The sequence below is a fragment of the Nyctereutes procyonoides genome, unplaced genomic scaffold, assembly GCF_905146905.1.
Source record: "Nyctereutes procyonoides isolate TBG_1078 unplaced genomic scaffold, NYPRO_anot_genome, whole genome shotgun sequence".
Taxonomy (NCBI): Eukaryota; Metazoa; Chordata; class Mammalia; order Carnivora; family Canidae; genus Nyctereutes; species Nyctereutes procyonoides.
Window position 1 is genome coordinate 13,272,105 of NW_026575132.1, and position 16,012 is coordinate 13,288,116.

Sequence of the window (16,012 nt, forward strand, 5' to 3'; positions counted from 1 at the left end):
TATATTTATTGCATATATGAATTAGTAAAAAAAAAAATTAAACTCTCAAAATTCACAAGCCCATTCATTTAATCTCTTGTACATTATTGTACCATCCTAGGCAATTCAAGTTCAATTTAAAAGTGTCTTGATAAAGGAACAAATTATTTTTTTAAAGATTTATTTATTTGAGAGAGAGCAGAGAGAGAGGAAGGGGCAGAGGAAGAGGGAGAGAAAATCTTAAGCAGACTCCTCACTGAGTGGGGAGCCCAACATGGGGTTGGATCCCAGGACCCTGAGATTCATGACCTGAGCAGAAAAAGAGTCAGGTGCTTAAGAGGCTGCACCACCCAGGCGCCCCAGGAACAAATTCTTTTATAGAGAAACACATGGTGTGGCCCTGAGGATCTTGTTGGACGAACTAGATTGCTAGAAAACCAGCTTGGGGAGACCAGAGATTCAGCATGGGAAGAAGTGAGATTCTCTTAGGGTAACTAACTTCCTGGTCAGCTCAGTTCCTTAACCTCCCTTAGCACATTCTTCATGCACAAAATGGGAAACACATTTACCTCCCAGGGTCATTGTCAGGCTCAAAGGAGCTCGTTGTTACACGAGCTGAGAATGACACAAATATTTTTTTGTTGAGTTTTTTTTTTTTTCAGATACACCTATTTCAGTTGGTGGTGAACACTCACCTGAGCCTCAGCGTGTTTAAAATGGTCTTTGTAGCCAGATGCACAACAGGAGGCCCATTTCAGAAGGATACATGGAAGCATATGCATCATTTCTGGGTCTGGGATGTGACCTGTGGGGAAATAGTGTCCTCCTCTGTGATATGAAGGGTTGGCTGCACCACCACGTTTATCCCCCAGGACCCTTTGGCTTTGCCAGAGGACAGAGTCGGTGTTCTGCCGCAGACAAGGCTCCTGGCAGGCCCTTGGGCCAACCTGCAGCTCAGCACCTGTGAGCCGCCACTCCCCGGGAGGGGGTGGGGTGGGGGGTGGGCGTGGCGCCAGGCACCTGCTCCCGGACTCCGCTGGAGTCTCGCTCCAGTCCTGCCCCCCGGGACGGTGCAGCTCCGCAGCCTCCCAGCTCAGGAGGGAGCACCCTCCAGGGTGATCAGGAGATCCGGTTTCAGTTCCCGGGTGGGTGGCTCTCAGGTCCCGTTACAAGTCCCCAGGGCTTGGCGGCTGTGCGGGGAGGGCCCGGCCGGGGCCGCGCTCGAGGGAGGAGGGGCCGAGGCTCCCGGGGGCTGCAGGTCCCGGCGGCGCGAGCTGCGGGCCCGGGAGCGCCGCGGCCCCTTTAAGAGCGGGCGCAGGCCAGCCCCGGGGCCGCGGGGGCCCAGCGCGCCGCGCGCCGCCGCCGAGTTGATCCGGCGCAAAAGTTTCCTCCCAACTCCGGCCCCGCGCGCGCCGCCGCCGCCGCCGCCGCCGCCCGCTGCAGCCCGGGGCCTGGGGCCGCCGCCGCCGGGCAGGGCCGGGGCAGGGCCGGGGCAGGGCCGCGGCAGGGCCGGGGCACGCCCGGGGCACGACCGGGGCACGCCCGGGGCACGGCCACAGCCCGGCCCGCAGCTCGGAGCCGCCAGCCGCCGGGCCGGGCCGAGCGGGAGCCGGAGCCCGCGGAGGAGGAGGAGGAGGAGGGGGAGGAGGGGGAGGAGGGGGAGGGGCCGCGGTGCCGCCGCGCCCCCGGGCACCCGCTGCCCGGGACGAGCCCCCCCCGCCCCCGCTCGCCGTCAGCCGCGGGCCCCCGCGGTCGGCGCCGTGCCCGGGGGCGCACACCTGTCCCAGCATGAAGGTGACCGTGTGCTTCGGCAGGACGGGCATCGTGGTGCCCTGCAAGGAGGGCCAGCTGCGCGTCCGGGAGCTCACGCAGCAGGCGCTGCAGCGGTACCTGAAGACCCGGGAGCAGGTGAGCGCGGGCGCGGGCGCGGGCGCGGGGGGGGGCGGGGGGGCGAGGCACCTGCCGGGGGGCCCCGCCCGGGGACGGCGTCGGCCGCTACCTGTGCGCGCAACCTCGGTTGGTTTGCTAACGCCGGTGACCTGGAGGAGGTCTTTGGGCGGGTGGGGAGGGCCTGGCCTCTCAGGGTGGCGGCAGCAAAGGCCGCAGGGCAGTCGCTGGGGGGCCTCGCCGCGGATGCACGACCCGGCGCCCCGATCCACGCCCCCTGCCTCTGAAATCTGGGGCGAAACAAGCTCCCCGGTGCTTGGAATGAGGAGTGAAGTTCGAGAAGCACAGCTTTGGAAGGTGTTCGAGAGAGCGCTGCTCTCAGGCGAGTGTTTGCAGGTGCTGCTTGCTCCAGCTGTGATTTTTTTTTTTTAAGATTTTATTTATTTATGAGAGACACACACACACACAGAGAGAGAGAGAGAGAGAGAGAGAGAGAGAGAGAGAGAGAGAGAGAGAGAGAGAGGGAGGGAGAGAGGGAGAAGCAGGCTCCATGCAGACAGCCCCATGCGGGACTGGATCCTGAGTCTCCAGGATCACGCCCTGGGCACAAGGCAGGCGCTCAACCGCTGAGCCACCTGGGGATCCCCCTCCAGGTGTGATTTTTGACCAGGGCGAAGGCCTGCCCCACTTCCGTCCCTCGGAGTTACAAAGTTGGTTGGTGCCAGTCGCAGACCCTTGGAAGTTACAACTGTTGGGGCCTTTGGGATTGAACTCTTGTGAGCTGTTCGCCCTCAGTGACTGGAACAGGAACTTCGGTGGAAGGATGCTGTTTGCCACCACTAACCCGTCTACGTTTTGAGTATCTTTAGTTCTATTAAGTATTTACTAGCGTGGACACTGTGTCAGGCCCTGTGTGACTACTGGGTAGATGGTTCCCAGCTCTGTCCCTGAAAATCAGAAACAAGTAAAAGTTAAGTGACTATTACTTTTAAGTGTGCAGTGCGTCTTCAGAAGACTTAGCTAGACACTGGAGTTCATGATAGGTGTTTGGGTATCATACTGGGATTCTGTGTCTTGTTTGATTGGAATCTTTAAATGAAGGCATTGAAAAGCACCTTTTTCTTTTTTGAATCTTCAAATGGAACAGTCTACCCCAAATCCTCTTCAAAAATGACAAGTCATAAACTTTTGCATTTGAGATCAGTGACTCTCTTAGTATTTGTTCTCCTGCTTTGAGAACTGTAGAAATGGCCTGTAACACTGCATGAGTACCCTATTCCCCCCACCCCACACTGTTACAATAGTGTATGTTGTCTGGTATTGTGTAATTCAGTTAGGAACTGAGATTTGCACAAGTATCTAATTCTTGGAACTGTGTTTCCCTAACTTTTGGAAGTAAGCTAAGGTTAATAATAACATTATTCTAGACAAATTATTACATGCCATTGAAGGATCATCTTAATGAGATGATCAGTTTACTTTTTTACTAGTACAATGGTACAAATAATTTATACTCTAACATCTTGTGTATTTAGAAGCTTAGAACATGGAGCTGTTCAATAATAGAAGTAAGCTACATACTTATAAATAACATTCAGAGGACTAGATGAAATTCAGTGTGTTATAATTTGATCTTAAAAAGTGTTAGAAAGCTATTGATATCCTGTACCGAAAGCATAATTTATAATACCACAGAACCTATAATGTAATTGTATTGATCAGTTTACTGTTATTACCAGATATTACATTTTTCTATGTTTACATTTCTGTGTTAGTGAATGTGACATTTAAAGGTCACCTGCAGTTTATAAATCCTCCCTCCCTTCTTTGGCTTTTAAAATCTCAATTTAATAAGTGGCAAGTGATATTTTTTCTTCCCCAAATCTCTCTCTCCCATCGTTTCATTTTAATAGTATTGTAATCATAACAAGGCTTAACTAATATTAAATGGTATTCCTAATGGAACTAAAATGTCAAGAAATAATCAGTCAAATTCCATGCTTTCATTCATTGAATATAGAAAATAATGGGAAAAGACCAGAAATGTCAAAATTCAATTTGAAAAACAACTTGTCGTCAGTTCACTTTCTTTAAATCAGTGAAAGATTTAAAAGGCTTGCTCGCCTGGACAGCAAGGTTTTTAGCCCCACACTCAGTAATAAAAACATAACGATAACATGAATTGTGCTTACTCTCTGCAGGCAGTGTTGTAGGACCTTTACGTAAGTTAAATGGCCTCGTGAAGCAGGTACTGATATTTTCTTTTTACAGATGGGGGCAGAAAGAGACAGGAATATGAGTGACATGTGGTAGAATTGAACCCAGGAACCGAGTCTCTGGATCCTTACTCAGAGTCGCTGTGCACAGCCCAGTAGGTTATTATGCATTGGAATTTATCCATCTTATTTATTTTTTAGTTTGTTTTACAAAGGCCATCCCATTTACAAGCTACTGTAGTAACCTATCAACCTAAAGATGGCCATTTTGTTTCTTGCAGAGACTTGTGACCTGCACAGGTTCCTCTTGATTATATCTTATACAGTATAGGCCTACATGTAATGGGGAGAAGTCTAAATTCTGAGCCTAATATTGGAGGATTTGCAAACCAAGCATGAAGAACATTCCTCAGTCTGATTACAAATAGAAAAATGGGCAAAATCTCTTAGGTATTCAGGTAGAGAGTGCTATAAGGAAGTAAATATGCCAGGAACATGAATATAAACTAAGCCCATTTCTTTTGGGGCCTTGAATAATTTGGATGAGAGAAAGGCAGATTTCAAAATCAAAGATAGAGTTGAGGTATCTATAGTTTGGAGGGTAAGTGAAGCCCAAGGAGCCATTCTGGATTTTGGGGACAGCATCAGGGAAGTAAGTATTCACCTTCTGCTGAGAGGAAACAAATAAGACTGGTATTTGGGGAATGCGAGGAACCAGCTGAATCAGCATCAGATAAGGCCAGAAGTAGGTAAGATACTGAGGACACCAAGGGAACTTTTGGGAAGGCTTTAATTATTTTCTGAAATCTGGGACTTTGAGTTTCCTGCTGCCTTCCCCTCCACGACATTCAATGAACTTTACTGGGAAGGTAAATTGACTATGGGGCAAGAATTATGGGGTTGCTTGCCTTTGGATCCTGGTAGTTTATCAGTGTCCCAAGCTCTAAATCCAATTTACTTAAGTAGTTAGTGGAGAGGAGATTGTCTTCTTAAGCACTCAAGGTGGTGATGATTGGGTAACTAGTTAAATTTATCATCAAAATTACGTGTCACAGGTGAATGGTAATTGAGCCATATCCTGTGAGAACTCTAAACCCTGGCTGCTCATTAGTTACCTCTAATTTATCATTTAACATTTTAAATAATACAAATGCCTACATCCTTTTCTCCAGGATTCTAATTCATTGAGTTTGGAGCGGAGCCTGGGCATAGGTGATTTTAAAAGGTGATTTTAATGCCTAGCGAGGGCTGAGACCTACTAATCAACTACCGAAATCATTTGGTATCACCGAACTCCTTTGATTTTAAACTCTTTTGATGGCAGATACTGTGGTTTAGACCTCTCCAGACCAACCTGTCATTAGCAATTGTCCCTCTTACCATGAGTGAATTCGCACAGCAGGTGCTCAAAGTTTATTAAATTGAACGTTCATTTATATATATGTAAATAAATAAATATATATACACACACGTCAAATGCAGACACACACTAGGAGAAGTCAAAGCGAATAAGGGAAAGACTTGTTTAATAATAAGAATGTATAGTATGTTCAGGAGTCAAAATGGATGAGATAATAAGAATATGGAGTTAATGGGATAGTGGATATGCTGGAATTTTAAACAGATTTGTGGATTTGACTATATGAGAATACCTTTTTTTTTTTTTGAAGGAACATTTGATAGACTTGCCAAAATGAATCTTTTCTGTGTTCAGATATTTTGAATAATTTGTTTTACTGTTGAGACCAGCTTCCCAAATCTGAGTGAGATAAGAGTAATAATTCCATTTTCTGATAAATTCTGGGATCAGCATCTAAAATTCATACAGTATCAAGAATCTGGTGTGCTATTATTGTATGAGCTTAACCTGGAGGAATGGGCTGGAAGTCCTAAATTCTTGAACTTTTCAGGTTTTGATGTCTTATTTGCAGAATTTAAGGTTCCTGTATACATAAACTAGGACCATATTAGATTCCCAAAATGCTTTTCAATTTATTGGACACTGGCTTGACTGTTTCATTTTCTATGCAGTCCCCTCACCTCCCCTTGCCTCTCCTCGTATGTGGACTTGATGCTCTCCCCAGCACGTGGATAGACTGATTCACCACCAGCAGGGCACACACTGCTAGCTTGGTTTTGGTTCTGCTACTTGACTTGCGCAGAAGAGCCTCCGAGTTTGCAGAAACAGGGCTACTGGGTCCTGCCATGACCCACAGACGTGTTTTTTCAGTTCTGCTCAGTATCACATTTTGACTTAGTTGCCATCTTTAAAGATTCTGAGACTTCATGCAGAGATCCAGATTTCTGCCTTCTCTGGGTGAAAAATAAATCAGAAGCTCTGACAGTATTGGGCTTTACTTTCCTACCTACCAACCATCATTTGGAGATGAGACACCTCTCTTCTCTTTGGAAGGCATCATTCTGCTCTCCACTCCAGTATGTTACTGAAGTATGTTACAGTATGTTACTATGTCAGACATTTTACTCTTGTTATTTCCTTATTTATGGCCCATTGTCATTCTTCGGGTTGTTGTAGGCATTTGGGTTTGTGTCCCCTGGATTTTCTCTTCCCCATTACACCGTTTTCTCTTCCCTCCTATACCTCCCTCTGTCCCATCCCCCATGCCTCTCTCTTATCCCCCTGCCTATGACCCTTTCTCTCTCTCACCCACGACCCACAGACTGAGCCCCCAACCCCTCCCCCCAACCCTTCTCCTGTGAGCTACATACAGAATTCACTGACCAGGTTTGGGACTGCCGTTTGGTTCCTCTGAGCTAATTGCCTGATGTGCAATTGGGAGTCACAACCCTGATTGTAGTTTGGAGATGGTGCTCATATGGCTTAGTTAACCAAGTATTTATCTTCATTCCCAGGGCATTCTGTGTCATAGATCCTCTTTGAGGGAGTTGGGCAAATGATCATGTCAGTTTTTTATGAGAGTATGTTTTCTGAAGAGATTGGGTGAGGTGTCAGTTAATAATGCAGAGCTTTGAGTCTGTCTTGGAAAATGTAAAGCACTCCAGTCCAGTAGAACTTTTTGTGATGATCGAAGTATTTTCTGTGTTTTCCAATACGATAGCCTGTAGCCGCTCATGGCTATTAAATACTTGAAAGGTGGCTACTGCAGCTGAGGAATTTAATTTTTTTAAAGGTTTTATTTATTAATGAGAGACACACAAGGAGAGGCAGAGACATAGGCAGAGCAAGAAGCAGGCTCCCTACAGTAAGCCTGATGCAGGACTTGATCCCAGGACGCCGGGATCACGCCCTGAGCCAAAGGCAGATGCTCAACCAGTGAGCCACCCAGGCGTCCCTGAGGAATTCAATTTAAAATGGTCACAAATGGGGGATCCCTGGGTGGCGCAGTGGTTTGGCGCCTGCCTTTGGCCCGGGGCGCGATCCTGGAGACCCGGGATCGAATCCCACATTGGGCTCCTGGTGCATGGAGCCTGCTTCTCCCTCTGCCTATGTCTCTGCCTCTCTCTCTGTGACTATCATAAATAAATAAAAATTAAAAAAAAATGGTCACAAATGACTTACGTAAATGGACAGTTCAAGTCTAAGGCTCCTCTGATGATTTCTCTCAGCTGCTTTTGGAACAACTGGTCTAAAGCTCATATCCCAGGCAATCCTTAACCTGACATTTTTTATAGATGTGGTTATCCTGTTGAGAACTTTGCCAATCAGAAAGGGATTCATTTAAATTGGTATCCACAGGTGGAAGAGAGAGCCTTAAAATCTTGAATCCTTTACCTAGACATGAGCAAAACTCAGTTTAATTTTAAAGCAAGCAAGGTCTGTCTTCATTTTGCACCTTTAGTGTGACAGCCTGGAGATGCCCGACCTCTGTTTTTGGTATTGGTGGATGGTGGGCCGACAAGGAATGGTGAACAAAAGTCTGGACACTTTGGGTGAGATTTAAAATGCTTTTGGATGAGCTCGTCCAGCATTCTGAGCCCAAGCATCACCAAGGTAGCTCCAGCCTAGGTCTCTCCTCTGAGCTCTGAACTCTGTAAGTAGCAGTTGGCTCAACACCTTAACTTGGATGTCAGGAAGGCATCTGATGCTTAGCAAGCCTCAAACTGAACTCCTGACCCCCTATTCCAAATCCATCCTCCCATGGTCTTCCCATCTCATGAAATGGCCCTGTCCTCTTTCTGGTTGTTCAGGCCAGAAATCCTCATCACACTCTTTACCCTTTTCCTTGTATGACTGATCTGCAATCAGTCTGCACCTCAAAGGGACTCTGCTCTCATGATACATTTAACCTAGCTATGTCTTTCCAGATTTTCTGGTAGTGTGCTGGGATTCATGGTATTTATTTTATTTTTAAAAGATTTTTAAAAGATATTTGAGAGCGAGCGAACGGGGGAAGGGATGGAGAGAGAATCTCCTACAGACCAATGTGGAGCTTGACTGCAGGACCCTGAGACTATGACCTGATCAGAACTCAAGAGTCGGTCACTTAAACGGACTGAGTCACCCAGCTGCTCCAGGGCTCATGGTATTTTTGTTTCCAGTTGGTTTTAGTTTTCCTGTTTCTGCTCCACACCCCCACCATAAATCTTTTGTCAACACAAAAGCTAGAGTGATATTTAAAATTCTAGTCAGGTCATGTCTTTCTTCTACTCAAGATCCTCTGTGGGCTCCCATTTCTTTCAAATGTTCTATAAGGTGGCACAGGATATAGGTATCTGTGCAAACCAGTTAGTGTAGCAGGCCTGAGACTCTTATCTTTAGTCCTACTTACAAGGCTGATTCTTGATTGGCAGCCAGGAACTTAGATTTGTGGAGCATTCCCATCATTCCCTAAAGGAATGCAAACTAAGCCATTTATGCAAATGGATTATTGTTTATGCAAACAATAAACAAAATAGTTTTTACCAAACACTTGGTCTTTTTCTGAGGTCTAGAATTTTTGTGCATGATAGGGAGGGCGTCTCCATGTGACCAGCCTCCCGTGGAAGCCATGGATGCTGAGTCTTCACGGATCCTTACTTGTAGACAGCATTTCGCAGGTGATGTTAAAACTTTTTGTTGGTTGAGGATCAGGGTGGCATCTATTGGAAGTGGATCCTTGGAAGCTTGTACCTAGTTTCCTACAAACGTTACCCTCCCTTTCTTGATTTTTGCTTTATATCCTTTTGCTGTAATACATTATAGCTGTGACAATGACTACATGCTGAGTCCTGTCCTCCTGGTAAATCATTGAACCTGGGTGGTCTTAGGGACCCTGACACACCATCTCTTATCTTTCAGACCTCCTCTTCCATCCCTCTCTCATTCTCCCCAGCTTCGTGATCTTGTGGCTATTATTCCAACAATGCCAGACAGCCTCCCACCTCATGTGCTGTTTTCTCTGCCTGAAATAGTCCCGTCCAGGTATCCACCTGTCTGGTTTCCTCATCTTTTCCATCTCAAGATTGTTCCTCTCTCCATGAAATCTTCCTGGCCACGCTGTTTATAATTATAACCCCTCCATCCATCCATCTTCTGTATTGCTCTTTCCTGCCATTTCTCTCCAGAAATCCTCCCTTGCTACCATATTGCTTATTTTAACTGTATATATTATCTGTTTCTCCCCACTAGAATGGTAGTTCAGTAAGGTAGGGGTCTTGGTTAGTTTTGTTAAGTGTTGACCTGGCTCCTGTGAGAGTGCCTGGTACATAGTGGGCTGGCAATGAACTTTTCTTGAGTTAAACATTCTTTTACCAATGTCCGCTACCATCTGTTGCAGTTATGTCTTGCTCCAGTACAAGCTATCCCACCATCTAGTAGTTTAAAATAACTCCAAATATGTGAAGAAGATACAGTGTGATGTGTTCTGGGTCTGGGATGTTCAACATTGCCTTCTTTATTCACAAGTCTGGTGCCTCAGCTAGGGTGGCTTGAATAGCTGGGGGTTGGTTCTTCTGGGGGCATATGTCTGGAGCCTTGGTTCTTGCTCTCAGCTGGGTCCCTGAGTTCTATTCCATGCAGTCTTAGCATCTGATCGTCTTCACCATGGCCTCTTCCCATGGTCTCCAGGGCAGTGTCACTAGACTTCTTAAATGGCAGCCCAGGGCTCCAAAGAGTGCAAAAGTGGAAGCTTCCAAGTATTTGTAAGGCTTAGACCTGCAACTGGCATGATGTTTTCGGTCATGTTCTATTAAATAAATAAATAAGTATTTTTAAAAATTAATTAATTAATTTATTTTAGAGAGGGAAAGAGAAAGAACGAGCAGGAGGGGCAGAGGGAGAGATCATCTCAAGCAGACTCTATGCTGAGCGCAGAGCTTGACGTGGGACCCCATCTCAGAACTCTGAAATAATGACCTGAGCCCAAATGCTAAATTACTGTACCACTTAGACACCCCTGCCACATTCTATTAATTTAAGCAAGTAACAGTGAAGCCCAGATTGAAGGGAGAGGATTCTTCAAGGAGCTGAGTAACAGTAGGTACCGTTCTTTGGGAAGGGCTGCCAGTAGAACAAGTCACATCCTTGGTGATATGAACATGAAGATTAATCCGTTGCTGTCTCTGGTTTTGATGAGTTTTTCAGCTTCCTAGGGGATGAGGCCCACATGTGAATAACCCAGGTTTGCTCCAGTAGTATGTTTCCTAGGATACAGTGCGGACAAAGAATGTTCTTTGAAACAGAAGACATTGAAGCTGTTTTAAAGGATGATGGGGAATTTGCAAGGTGGGAAAGTGAGGTGAAGCATTCCAGGAAGAGGGAACAAAGTGAGTAGGCATCAGCTGGTTGAGGGAGTTGTGATAAGTCAGACGTAGCCCAGGGAGGAGCGGTGGTATGTAGAGTCACTTGGACCAGATTATGAATGCCTTTCGGTGATACCCTAAGGGGTTTTCATAGCTTTTTAATGTAGCTATTTGTTTTATTACAGATACATTCGTGTTTCACTCAACTGCATGTCTAAAAGTATTTGTATGGATTTAAAAAATGGAGAGGATTTTGGAAAATTAGATTAAAAAATAGATATTTCTGTTGACGCCTCATCCAACCCAGTTGGTTTCCCTGGTCTCATGCCTTCTCGAGATAAACTTCTTTCAACAAGATTATGAAGATGTGGTAGCTTCATTACTGTTCATTATTTTTTTTTTTAAGATTAGAAAAACTTTTTTTAAAGTGATCTCTCCCCCAACATGGGTCTTAAACTCATGACCCCAAGATCAGGAGTTGCACACTCCACTGACTGAGCCAGCCAGGTGCCCCTCATTCCTTATTTTTGATGATCATTTAAAACTCTGCGTGCCCGTGAACTTCCCAGGATTTTTAAACATATGTCTCTCTACCCGGTCTCTGCAGGTGCTCCTTATGCTATTTCTACATAGGCTGGTGCATCAGGCTCTGGTTTTCCTCTCAATGGGATGTCCTCTATTTTGTGGCTCCAGATACGCCTAAATACACACCTCTACCCCTAAACTTCCTTAGACCCCAATAGCCTCTGGACTTCACTACCTTGGTGTCCCACACACAGTTGAAGCCCATCCTATTCTCTGTAAATCTAGTCTCCATTTCTGCTGCCATCATTCACTCAGATGTCTGATCCAGAAACCTGGGTATACTTTGTTCCATGGTGATCTTTCCTCTCTTATATCCTGCCGTATGTGTAGTTGGTCCCAAAGTTTCTTTGGCTCCACATATATCTCCTGCATCTGCTTCTACCCCAAAGCCATGCCATTGCTCATTTCTGCTGCGGGGGTTGGTGGCAGACTCTTAACTGGCCTCTCTGCATCCGCTGGTGCTGGACTCTTCCAAACCATTCTCCACTGAGGGCCTTACAGCCACAGATCTGGTAATGTAAGAAGTCCCACTGGAAATGTTTAAGTAGTTCCCTGTTGCTTTTAGGTGGGAAGGCAAATTTTGCTTACCAGTGCAGTGCGTTCTCTATCCCTTTATGCCCTTCAGAGTCCTACCTGCGGATTAGTCTTCTCTCCCACTTTGGCCACCCCAGGTAAACCCTGCCCATCCTTCAGGAGGAGTTTCTAGCTTTCTCTTCCCTGGGAATCTCCTCCCTCCCTGCCCTACCTCACTGTCACTCAGGGACCCCATTCGTGTGTTCTCAGAGCTCCCCATGCTTGTGCTTTTCTTTTGGAAGCTACATCTTAGATCTTACACTTCGATGGCCAAAGTCTGCTAACTTAACAGATAACACCCAAATGATAGTGGCTTGTCACAGCAAAGGATTCTCTCTCTAGGTAGGAGGCAGGGGCTCTGACACACACACAGTCCTCTCCCCTCTGTTTGCTTTGGCCTTGGGGTTTTCTGTAGATCTGTACTCTGCTGACCGATGAATCAAGAGAGCATGGAGGATACCATAGGAAATTCGTGGCCTGGCCTGGAAGTGGCATATATCACGTCTTACTAGCACTTCACTGATAAGACTAGCTGTGTGTCCCATCTAGATGCAGTGGGGTTAGGAAAGTAGTCCCCCTGGATAAAGGTGAGCAACTGGCCAGGCTCTGCCACAAACTGCAGTCATTTGGTCTCCCCACAACACTGCGAACTATTCAAAAACAAGGATTTTTTTTTGTTTTTAATTTTCCTATCTGTTTTTAAGCACATACCTGACATATAGTGTGTATAACATAAATCCTTGTGAAATTATGTTAAATTTCACATTGCTTCTTTTCATAAAACTGAGAATGACTGTATTCAACACAAATTTTTGCAAGTTTAAAGTCTTCATATGTGATATTTTTTTAAGTCTAAATGTAACTTTGCTCTTGATTGTCTTCAAATACCTCATCAAATCAAATTTACTGTAGACAGTAGTTTAGTGGTCCATTATATCTGCCATAATGATTGTCTTAAATAACAGCTTCAGATTCTGACAGGTTGACTCACTTCTCAGATTTTTGAGACTGAGTGCTCTGTAGTTCTGGATTTTCAATGAAGGAATATTATCTTTTTGCTTCATCAGGATATGTGTAGTGCTATTTCTTATATTTGAACAATGTCTGATTTTCAGTGTCTTACTCATTAATTTCATGTTGATTTAAAAAAATGAATCTGGATTATCTTAATTCAGATGGATTCGTTATGTTTGAAAGGCATGGTATCTGTGTCTGAGGGGCTGCCAAATTAGGTTTGCCTCCCATCTCTGTGCCCAGCCATTCTTTTGATTGCTGGACTCTTGCTTTTTGGATTGCAATTAAGTAGAATTTCAAGATACCAAAGACAGTCTGATTAAAAAGGGTTCACTCTCAATTTAGTCCCTATCAGGTGCAGTGCCAAGTATCATCCTGGTAAATATGCCCTATACTTCTGTCTTCTGCCTCAGGTGAGGGTATTAAACTTGCCAGGAGTCACGGATCCGGGAGGAGTGGTGGTGTGGTGTGGGGGGTTCCACTTGGTGAAGGCAGCAGATACAAGGGGAGATGTCTGCAACTCTTAGCTAAGCCCCTGTCAGCAAGACCAGGAAAACGTATGGACCGCAGAAATGATCAGACATATTTTATTGCTTTATTTGAGGCCAAAAATAAGGATTTACAGGGTGCTCTGAACTTCTGATGCCTTTTTAGGGAGATTCAGGATTAGTTTTTTATTTCTTTTCAAATTTTTTTTAAAATTTTTTATTTATTTATGATAGTCACACACACAGAGAGAGAGAGAGAGGGGCAGAGACATAGGCAGAGGGAGAAGCAGGCTCCATGCACCGGGAGCCCGACGTGGGATTCGATCCCGGGTCTCCAGGATCGCGCCCTGGGCCAAAGGCAGGCGCTAAACCGCTGCGCCACCCAGGGTTCCCCAGGATTAGTTTTTTAAAAAAATCCGTCTTTTTATTTGTTTTTAAGTTGAAGCATAGTCAACACACCATGTTACATTAGTTTCAGGTGTACAACACAGCGATTGGACAAATCTATATGTTATGCCGTACTAACCACAAGTGTAGCAACCATCTGTCACCACACAACACTATTACAATCCCACTGATGATATTCCCTGTGCTGTACCTTTCATCTCTATGAGATTTTGGGTAAGTTTTGCTGCTATTCTTTTATAAAGACATGGGGCAGCCTGGGTGGCTCAGTGGTTTAGTGCCTCCTTCAGTCCAGGGCATGATCCTGGAGACCCGGGATCGAGTCCCAGGTCGGGCTCCCTGCATGGAGCCTGCTTCTCCCTCTGCCTGTGTCTCTGCCTCTCTCTCTCTCTTTGTGTCTCTCATGTAAATAGATAAAATCTTTTTTTTTTTTTTTTTAAAGACCTGAAGCCTAGAAAGTTTGAGAGGGGATATATAGGTACAATTTATACTCCTTCCTCTTCATAGAGAGGTGGCCTGTTTTGGGGGAAGGGGTGCAGAGATAGTGGGGTTCCTGACTTAAGAGTGATGGGAAATAACTACAGACCCTCGATCCATCTTTATGTAGAAAGTATGTTGTCTATTCATTGGGGCCTTAGGCCTCTAAGTTGTGGCTGCTTTGCAATTGCCTGTAACAATCTAAACGTCACTTCAGTAACTGGAGAGAGGATTTAGACAATGACCTTGGGTCAAGCCTTGTGTTTTGTGCTGGGGTTATAGAATAAAATAAGGCAAAGTACCTTCCTCTGTTAGGCTTATAGAATAAAAGGGCAGAGAGAACAATGTAGATGAACAAAACGGTGTGGTAGAGGGCCCTGGAGTGGTGGATGGAGGGAGAGACTGAGCTTGGCTTTGCTTGGAGCAGGGAGAGATGGGCAGTTGTGCAGGCTCCACTTGGGGAGTGCTAGCTGGGCAGAGTTTTGAAGAATGAATGGACACTTGCCAGAGCAGTAAGGGTAGGGAGACACACTGGAGGGAGGGGGAGAGGGAGATGGGAGGTAGGGGAGAAAAAGGGAGGTGTGACTATGGAAGGTTGGTGGGGAGGGAGAGAGGAGCAGCCAGCCTGTACCTGAAGGTAAGGTTTTTCTAGGGGGGAAGAGGATAGTACTATGGAACATTTTCCAAGGGTGACCATGGGAGGGAGTGGTAGAGAATGAGGGCCATGAGAAGAGGGCAGGGTCAAAGCCAGGAGGCTTTGTTACAAGGAGCTAAACAGCTTGAGGTTCCTTGACTAAGGATCTGCCTTTTTATATGGCTTGCCCTGGAGAATGAAGACAGGGGCTGAGACTAGAGGTGGAGAAACTGGTCCAGGTCCCTGGTGTGCGAGTGGAGGATAGACCTGTTGAAGCAGAGGAGGAAATGGACTTTGAGATTTGGGGGGGACCAAGGGATCAGACTTGGGAGTTGATTCTATGTACAGGAAGGTACATAAAGGAAGTATGGGTGGAAGTGGGGAGAGGGAGCAGTTTGAATTTTGTGTTACAGTGAATACCCTGTGTTCTAGGCATGGAGGCTGGGGGATGCAGGGACCAGTAAGACCTGGCCTGGGCCCTTAGGAGCCCCATAGACAGGGGTAGGAGAGGAGGTGGGAGACTAAGGACAGATGAAGAGCTTGCTGGGGAGTATTGAGGGCCTGGCTGAGATGATAAGTCATGTGTTCATAAAGATGCCAGTCTTTTGCGTCACTTGTTTGGCATTATATTAGAGCTTTGATGCAGGAGTGGGGTTTGAGGGCAGATGTGGAAAAAATGTGGTGTCCAGAAATGAAAGTGGTCAGGCTAGCTGATGAATATATAAACTATCTTGGTGACTTTCAGACTTCTGTGATAGATTCAGAGTGACTGGATGGAAACCCTAGGACTGCCACTCCAGACCTACTCTTGACCGTTCTGCATGTGACCTAGGAGGCTAAGCAGTGTAGACTCTCTGTCTCTGGGGCTTCTAGTCAGGTCTGGGGGAGGCTCCAGCAGGAGAAGGGAGGGTGGGCAACTCCCGTCTTTTCAGGTCACTGTGGGTTAGCTCCCTCTCTTCACTGAAGGCTACCCCTCTGGCCAGGCACCCCCTCCTCGCAGTCCTCTCTCCACTGTATCGATATCCACTCATTTCCCTACCCATTGGGTTCTG

At 46.0% G+C, this 16,012-nt stretch overlaps 1 protein-coding gene across 2 annotated transcripts in view; it reads left to right on the top strand.

The window, feature by feature from the left end:
• The first annotated feature begins 1,662 nt into the window (after positions 1–1,662).
• The window catches only part of PARD3B (par-3 family cell polarity regulator beta), a 991,638-nt gene continuing 977,288 nt past the window's right edge, over positions 1,663–16,012 (top strand). For both annotated transcript variants that reach the window (XM_055345407.1, XM_055345409.1), the window contains exon 1: positions 1,663–1,887. In XM_055345407.1, the coding sequence (XP_055201382.1) occupies positions 1,768–1,887 (120 nt within the window). In that variant the 5' untranslated portion in view covers positions 1,663–1,767. The remainder of the gene's footprint in view (positions 1,888–16,012) is intronic.